This window comes from Dendrobium catenatum, unplaced genomic scaffold (genome assembly GCF_001605985.2).
Source record: "Dendrobium catenatum unplaced genomic scaffold, ASM160598v2 fragScaff_scaffold_1088, whole genome shotgun sequence".
Classification (NCBI taxonomy): Eukaryota; Viridiplantae; Streptophyta; class Magnoliopsida; order Asparagales; family Orchidaceae; genus Dendrobium; species Dendrobium catenatum.
The window spans coordinates 666208-675574 of NW_021319550.1; the positions used below are offsets into that span (position 1 = coordinate 666208).

The 9367-nt window shown below is 32.2% G+C and overlaps 1 protein-coding gene across 1 annotated transcript; it reads right to left on the reverse strand.

Annotated features, from left to right (window-relative positions):
• Positions 1-3749: 3749 nt before the first annotated feature.
• Positions 3750-8661, reverse strand: LOC110092257 (serine/arginine-rich splicing factor SC35). Its single transcript, XM_020816735.2, has 9 exons — positions 8505-8661; positions 8317-8395; positions 7990-8069; positions 7803-7869; positions 6560-6631; positions 5489-5704; positions 5220-5418; positions 5022-5139; positions 3750-4802 (listed from the first exon to the last, which is right to left on the reverse strand). The coding sequence occupies exons 1-8, from the start codon at positions 8578-8580 to the stop codon at positions 5134-5136; spliced, it is 795 nt and encodes a 264-aa protein (XP_020672394.1). The 5' UTR covers positions 8581-8661; the 3' UTR covers positions 3750-4802; positions 5022-5133.
• Between the last annotated feature and the right edge of the window lie 706 nt (positions 8662-9367).

A 9367-nucleotide genomic window follows, 5' to 3' on the forward strand; every position in this document is an offset into this window, starting at 1 on the left:
CATTTTTTTAATAAAAAATTAATTTTTTTTACTAAAAAACACCATCCCAAACAAAGTCCTAATCTCCATGTAATCAGTACATCCGATGCTCACTATCACTTGCAATCATCCTCTTAGCTAAATAATCAATTACGTTAATATGATTAAATAATATTTTAAGCTTTCACTACATTTTTTTTTTTTAAGTTCTTAATTAATATATGATTTATTTTCATGATTAGATTGAGGTCATTTTGGGAAAGAGGCGAAAGAGCGGTTGCTGAGAGATAAAATAATTGTCCATTATAATACAAATAATATAATAAAATAAAGAGAGAGAGAGAGAGAAACCATGACTGCAATTTAGTTGACTGGCGAAAGCTTGGAACTTGAAAGTTCTCACATACGTTTTTGTGCCCTCTGTAGCTTTTTGAGTCTAATTTATTTCAGTTTAATACAATCCTATGAAGCTCATCATTGTCTGTTAGTTAAAGAATTTCAGCTATTAATTAGAAGTTTTTAATTCTAATCTTTTATATGTAATAAGTTTATGAATTTGATTTAATTAATCTAAATATTAAAAAAATAAAAAAATACAATTCTATAGGGTCTGTTTTATTGTAGTGTAATGGATTTTTAAGTTGATATGAATTAATTAAGAATATCAAAACAGTTATTGTGTGCTGAGTTGGGTTTGATTAAATTTACTAATATAGGCTTCGTTTGGGATAGCTGGACAGCTTTCTTATTGTTTCTTAAAGCAGCTTTTTATTATAAAAATTTAATTTTTTTGTTAGAAATCTACTGAAGAAGCAATAAGAAAGTCGTCCCAAACGAAGCCTTAATTTTTCTTAGTTATAAGCTAAGGAAAATTTAAAAAAAAAAATGCAGAGAAAAATCATAGGCTTGTTTTAGCTTAACTTTGAGTGATTTTCTCCTTAACATATTTCATCAACTATCTAGAAGTCAAGGTAGGATCATTTTATCTTTTTTTATTTTTATTTTTGCTATTGTTTTTTTATTTTTAAAACATGTTTTTTTTTTAAGTCAAATAAGTAATTATTATTTTAAAAAATTCAAAATAAAATTTTGATGTCATATAAATTTGTTAAAATAACTTTCAATATCACCAGTTGTATGTAACTCACCTTTGTTTATTGGTTGGTTGGGATCTTTGACTATCAACTAAGAGATCTTGAGTTCGAAGCTTACGTTGTGAGTTTACCTTAATTGACTCAAATGTCAAAAAAAAAAAAAATCAAATATAGTTTGTTTTAAATTTAAATATGAATTAAAAAAAAATCAGAATTAAAAACAAGAATGAACCCAAACAGCTGTTTAGTTAATGATTTGTGGGGTAAAAATTTCAAATACAAAATTATTTCATGTCAGATAAAAAATTAATAGAATTTATGCCAAATGATAAGTTAATTACCATATTATAAAAATAAATAAATAAGTCAAGTCCGATGCTTGAAATCACAAAATACAATAATTGAGTAAGGCGTGACGATGCAATTCGGAAAAAAAAAAGTTTGAATCAAAATTTATCACTCAATCACGAAGTTAACTAATTATTAAAAAATTAAAATAATTCTTAAATAGATAAAAGGTCGCTAAAGTGGAGAACTCCATCACGCATGTACAAAAAATAACTTTCTCCAAAATTTCAAAAGATTTGAAAAAATTGCATACAATCCAAAAAAAAAAAAAAAAAATCCCATTGAATCAAAAAAGAATGAAGCTTCTAGTCTCCTTTTTCCAAGCCAATGACTCATATTTATGAAGAAATTGAATCATAAAGCATATTGTTTGAATTTGTGATCTTTCGATTTATTACAATCTCCTTTAACCAATGTACGGTGGGTAGGACTTCAAGCGAACCAAACGTTCGACGAGCTACTCGTTGCTTGGTTTAATTAAAGCTTGTTTGTGATCGTTTAACTAACTAAACAGAAAAACTTGAACAACATTTTTAATACTCGATCCTTAAATAAACAAATTTGAACACTAACGTGTTCTATTCATTTATGATCACGAACAACTTCATTTGAAGCTCGTGAACAAGTTTGACATTAAGCTTGATATAAAGCTCGATTAGTGTTCTATTTAGAACTCGTGAATAAGCACGATAAATATATTCATATAAGATTAATCATAGATCGTTTATTCTTGAAAGAGCTCATTTGGTAGCTCGAAAATACTAGTTACGTATTTATTCATAATATTGCTCATTTGATAGCTCAAGAATATTCATTAGAATTATTCATGAACCTAACCTGCTTGTTTGATAGTGTAAAAAAAATTGATAAGCACTAAACAAACCGAGCATGAACCAAACATGACACTATTAATTTAAACGAATCAAACATGAACACAAACAATAAGACTTGATTTATGTAAACAAACCTACACAGACAAATTTACCTCTTAGATGAGTGCTTCTAAATCAAAGTCCATATGAGCATTCTTCGTCTCTTTAACGAGCTTGCTTGATTTATGTGACCCATTCAAAATTTACTATTGTAACGTAGAACGTAGATTGATAGCTTCTAACCTTCCACGATAAATGGCTATATAAAATATGTTGAATTCCAATAGTTATATTTATATGAAACTTTTAACCCATTGCCAAAAATTCCACAAGAACATCATATTTACATCTCGGCAAGTTTAATTTATTATTTCATATATTACATACATATATTTTATTAAGCATGGGTAATTAGAACTTAATCGTGATTACTTATAAAACTATATTACACTTAAATAGTTCTTTTAATTCTCACTCCACTAGATTTATTAAGCAGCTTTTAGGGTTTAGGCTAGTATCATTCTCTCAACCTCTATCTTGTAAGTTCTTTTCATTCTCCTATTAGAAAGCTTTTAAAAACCCATTTATACAATTAGAGTAGATAGTCTATTATGACCTTCTTAGAACGCAGTACCTATAAAAGATAATTTAGGACCACTTTTTATTTTTATTTTTTTATTTTTACTTCAATATTTAAATACGAAATAAAAATGTATTCGTTATTCTAAATACACGCTACTTTTCATTGCATATTACATAAAAAATGATAGACAAATAAAAAATGGGGTTGATTTGTCAATAAAAAAAATGAAAAACACTAACAAAACCTTTTTGGAAGATAAAAAATAATCCTAAATAACACCAAAGAATTTGATTGTAAGCTTATATTTGTTAATGCGTGCTTTGGAAGCATAAGAGAGCTATTCCAAACAAAAGAAAGCTGTCCCAAACAAAACAAAACCAGTCTCTTGGCTCAAAAAAGAAGAATATGTCTTCGTTAAAATTTTTTTATTAAAAAACTATCTTAGGAAGCATAAGAAAGCTGTTCCAAACAAAGTCTATCTCTGGGCTCAAAAAAAGAAAACAAGTTAAGAGTACTTCTGACTCCTCGAGAGAGTTGCCCAAAATTGGGATTAGCAATACTTATATATGTGCCTATAACAAAGACCAAAAAGCAGAGAATTTACCACTCCTCTGCAACCATAAGAAGAATGCTCACATATTGAACTTCTAATACCCAAAAAAAGCACATACCATGATGTAGGCCAGAAATGTCTAATATGTTATGCTTTCTGTAAAATGCAACATCGAGAAACAAGACGCTTTTATTATCAAAGGCAAATTCAGCAACAGATATGAATCTATAGACTGATGGCCATGGACAAACTTGTGGATAAACATCAAAAAAAAGCCATGAAGCAGTGCAGATAAGTAGAGCTAAGAAATACTATAAAAATTCAATTTAATGACCTTAAGCAATTCCCCCAATAAAAAAAACAACTTTCAAACCACAAGTACCTTTTTCTTTGGCCCTTCAAACAAATTGGCATGAGCTGTATAAATAAATCTACTAGGCATTGCTTGGGATCATAAATATATTACAGACTTCAATCTGTTATAATATAGAAATTAATGATCTTCATTGACCGATCAAATGTAGATGCAGTTACTATAATAATGAAATTAAACCATCATACCACCACCGAGGGGATAGATCCATTGAGACTAATGTAATGCATCAGATTCAACAGCAAAAACAGCAACATAACACCACGGCATCAGCAACCACATGGGACAGCAACACAGCTTTACCCCCATTCTCACACTCCGCAGGAACACCAGCTCATCTCTCACAACTCACAGCTACAGCCTGGGCCATGTCATGTTACCACATGTCCGAAGATAACAATAAGTCAAAACTATTGTCATCTCATTCAACAAATTGAATCTCAAAGGAGGACAATATCTGTAACAATTTGGTTTTAAACTGATGACGCTACTTACCTGATGTTCCCGAAACCAGCTTTAATAGGAATTGAAAATAGAAAAGGAGCATCTCATGTCTCCAAGGCTACAATATGTTAAGAAAGAATGACATTCCAACTTCACCGTTTATTTCAACAGATTGGTTTTAGTGGAGTAATGAAACCTTTTTTTAAAACTAGGATGAGAAGAGCAGCATGTTGTTACGAACATCATCATCCATGTATCACCATCAGCATCAATGATATCATCAACATGGATTAACATCAACATGGACTACAATGTTAGAATGACCTTCAAACTTCACTTTTATTTCAATTAAAGTTGATTTTAGTCGAGTAATGAAACCTTTGTTTCCCTAGGATGAGAAGAGCACAGCATGCTTTTACGAACATCATCATCCACATATCAACATCAGCATCAAAGATATCATCAACACGGACTAACAGCAACAGCAAGGACACCCATTTGCATCACCTCACTATCAGCCGCTAATCAGCTACAATTACTGTTTTCTCCAGCAAAGCTATAAATTGTAGGATCTACCACAAGTCAGCATACAATTTACAGAAAATAGAGTAAAAGCTTAAAAATAATAGAGCAGTGGAAGTTGCAGAAGGCTACATCACAGATAAACAATTTTTCCAACAAAATCCAGGTGGCTAAAACTATAGCCAAAACGCAATGAGTTGAGAAGTGTGCCAGAAACAAAGAAATAGATAGTAACAACTAGGAAACTCGTGACCTTGGAAAGCAGTCCAGAGAAACTTTAGATTAGTTCATCCAACATTAACGATTATACAGGCAACTAGGAAGGGATTAACTTTCCACCATTCTTGAGCTGGAACTGAGAGCAATCAATCCTGCAAAAACAAAATTACTTAAAGCAAGCATGCCATGGTTGTCGGAAATGAAAATGAAAGTTTGAAGTAGATAGGAAGACCTCATCAGAATTGCGAGGAGAGGGACTACGAGAAATGGCACGACGCCCTTTTGGAGAAGCACTTCGAGAAGGTGAACGCTTGCCACTGCTGCGTTTGTTGGGGCTTTCATCACGGTAAGGTGGACTCCCACGGGGAGAAAGAGATGACTTACGAGGAGACATGCTCCTCCTTGGGCTAAGACTACGACGATCAGATGCACTGAGGAACAAAATGCAAATTACACCGCTAACTGAACCATTGTTATAGCAATGATGGTCATCAAAATTACCTGTCAATGGAACGGCTTCTGCTCCTCTCCCGCTCATCATCATAGCCTCTGCCTCTACCATGACTTCTGTGATAATCAGGGCTCATGCTACGACTGCGGCTTCGTCGACGATAATCTCTTTCCCTCTCATGGTATCTATCACGTTCATACCTCCCTTTGCTTCGACTGCGGCTTCTCCTTCTGTAATCTTTATCTCGATAATAATCATCTTTATACCTGAGATCATTACAAAAGAATGGAAATCACAATCCTTATAATCACAACTTCATGAATCTTCCACTAATTCCAATTGAATGATACAAGAATGTGAATTGTAGTAGTTGGTCTTTTGAATAAGATGAAGCCCTCCAATAAATATGCATGACTAAACCGCCTAAAAATGTTTTACACAAGCACATTCATAGCATCTCCCTAACATTATACTTTCTGACTCTACCCTTTATTTCCCGTTATTACTACATAACACTCTTTTTCACTTTCATCACACTTTAGCTTGCTTATTAGTGACTCATTTGTTTCAAAACATCTAAATCCACATGGCATTGTTGACCAAACAATAATTATATAAAATTTTCTATAGTTAAAACAGGTCCACTTAATGTTAATCCAGGTCAACAAGAATGGAAAATAGGTTCACTTAACGTTAATCCAAGTCATCAAGAATGGAAACTGTTCATAAGTATTAATGAAAAGCTTGTAGAGTAAACAAAAACTGGTTGTCATGCATAGCTAAGGAAGCAGAGTAAGAAATAACTTTTTATGAAAGTATGATGAATTTCAAACTGAACTAACAAAAACATAACGCAAGCTAAATGACCATCCAACCAATCTTCAACATGTGAATACATCTAAGTGCCATGATAGCTATAAGAAGGCCAGTTATGCACTGGCAACGGTGAAGAAAACGGTGCCTTAAGTATAAAATCACACTAAATAGAATTGGATCAATGTTAATAATGGGTTAAGTGAATCTACCTATAACCAGATGTGAACGTAAAACATAAAAACACATGTATAACCACAAACACAATAATCATTCAAAGGCTCACAAAAGATAGCATCAACCCTTACTTAGGCCTGGGACTGCGGCTTCTAGACCTGCCCCTAGACTTTGGCAAAGCTTCGACAATTCTTCCTTTGTGGCTGCAATTATAATGAAAATGTAATAATTAGGAAAATAAATAGAAAAAGGCATTGCATGCGAAAAAGAAGCTAATGTTACTGAAAGAATGCCCATCAAACCATATAGAAACTACATAAAGCAACATTTGATTTAAGAAGAAAATGGAAGGCTCTGAAGTTGAGTGAAAAGTATATTAAATAAAGCTCCACAATAATCAATATGAAATTCTCAATGTGCTATATCATGCACATAGAACACAGTACAAACTACTAAACTAATGACCTTACAATCCAGTACATCCATATAGTTTCCATGAAAAAAAATAACATGAATGATCAGACAGTGCTGCAGTTTTATCAGAAGTTATTGAAAACATTAAGGTTATATGCTTGCCAAGCCCCATGGTCCTAATCATCATGCTACAGACTTGCTTGAGAGAAGCGAGCTGCCAAAAAAGAAGCTATTCAACTTAACAAGGAAATTTCAGTTATGATGATTATTCAGAAGAGCGAAAATAGATGTTGAACTGAATTAATAACAAATTCTTAAGCTTCATCACATTCCATGAATCAAAATTTTGCAAATTTGAAATTATTAAATAATGTAATGCAATTAAGTAATTTAACAGTCAAACCCCTTCAGCTTGTAGCATTCATGCAGTGTATAATCTAATCCTCACAGTTATCCGTTCCATCTTTATCTTTATCAATAAACTCATCCCAATCAATGGCTTATAGATTATTTTTATTCAAACAAGAAATGCTAGCTGCTAAGTATGGCATGGAAGAACAAATAGCATTATTATCACTAAAACATTAAGGGTTAACATGATAAGCTATAAAAGCAAATTTCCATCTTACTATCAATTATAATTTACACTCAATCCTATTTAAGATGTTGCAACCAATTCAAATGTAACATTTACAAAACAAATTGAAAGCATTCAGTTTTGGTTTATAAATTTAAACTGTATTATCAAACTTCTATCATAATTTCAACTATTAATTCACACTAACAATCCTGTTTAAGATATGCAACCAATTCAATAGTGAGCAAGGTATCTAAGGAAAACAAATTGAATGAATTGCTCTTCAAGCTAAAAAAAACAAAAAAACAAATAGAATGCATTTTCTAATTGATAAACTGATTATATTAAATAAGATTCAAAAAAGAAAAATCAATGATGCCTACATTCGTTCAGCATTTGGTCCATATTTGGCAAACTGAACCATGATCTCCCGTCCATCCACATTCCTTCCTGTTGTTCCAAAATAGAAACATAACATAATAAAGAGAGAGAGAGAGAGAGAGATCAATCCCATTATGCAGAAAATATAAATTATTGATTACTGCCAGGTGAAGCAGAGAATTAAATTACCATCAAGTTTCTCCACAGCTTTTTGTGCCTCATCTGCATACTTGTACCTCACAAATGCAAAGCCACGAGACTCCCCAGTCCTAGCAATTCAAGGAAAAAATTAAATAAATTTTTTTTAAGCACCACAACAAGTCCAGAAACATTCTTCTAAAAAAAACCCTAAACTTTTAAAAAGATAACAATCACTAAATGAAATATATAAGATATATAAGATTTAAAAAAAAAACATTCTTTTCAACCCTAAACTTTTAATTAGAAAAAGCAGTGAACGACCCAAATAAAAAAACACAGTTATTTGCTTAAGGAGAGTTTGGAGCTGCGAGATACCTGCGGTCTCTTGGAATGAAAATATCAACAACTTTCCCGTATTTATCAAAGAGGGGAAATAGATCGTCCGCCGTAGTCCCTGCAAAAGAATCAAGACACGGAGAATATGCAGCCCAATGCCCGGTACAATAAGAGGAAAGATTTCAATCACATCGAAACATCAAACGACAGTGAGGAGAGAAAATTACTGAAGGTAATATTCAGGACGAGGAGAGAGTATGTGTCCTTGATATCCGGCGGACCCGACCTCCCGAAGTGCGACATCTCTCACGAGAGGTAGAGCGAGGTTTGGAGCTAGGGTTAGGGCTTCGAGTAGAAAGGAGCGATGCCAAATAGGAGCGCCTCGTTAATGTTAACAATGAGGCATTCTGATATATATATATATATATATAGGGCTGTGAGTATTTTTCACCAATTGGACATTGTAATAAATAATTGCATATCTACCCTCCGATAAGCCACGAGCGTCGCACGTGATTCTATCCCCAATACTGAACTATTTTCGGTCTGTGCTAAAACACTTTGGGCCGTTTTTACGTGAAGGAAACCATTTGCTTTATTTGAATAAAACTTCATGTTGTCCATAACTCACACCGTGGTCTGTTCATCGAGAGTTTGACTATCAATTAAAAAAAATTAAATTTGCGCTTTATATATTTAAATTCCCCCAAAAAAAAGTTTTATATGTTTGATATATGTAAATTTATCTTAATATATATATATATAGCAAATAGTTTTTGAACTATAAAATATTTATTTTAGAAATATTATTACTTATTGCATGTTTTTGAATTAATAAAATCCTTATAACTTTTTTTTTATATATATTTAGGATAATTAAGGCATATTCATACACACATCACATAAATAAGACACGAACTTAATAACAATTAGTTGATAGCCTACGCTCCCAACCAACACGCCATAGTGAGATGTGCGCATTATACCTTCTCATGTTGGCTAGAAAATGAATAGATTGTAAAAGGAATATTTTGAATTTATTTAGATAAGTGTAAAATAAATTTAGGTGAATGATTTTTTATTTAGTTTT

Excerpts from the sequence above, each read along its gene's own strand:
- LOC110092257 (XM_020816735.2), bottom strand. The coding sequence starts at position 8,580 with ATGTCGCACTTCGGGAGGTCGGGTCCGCCGGATATCAAGGACACATAC. Across the intron at positions 8,396-8,504 it reads CGTCCTGAATATTACCTTCA|GGACTACGGCGGACGATCTA; the intron begins GTAATTTTCTCT and ends ATTCTTTTGCAG. Across the intron at positions 5,419-5,488 it reads AGAAGCCGTTCCATTGACAG|TGCATCTGATCGTCGTAGTC; the intron begins GTAATTTTGATG and ends TTTGTTCCTCAG.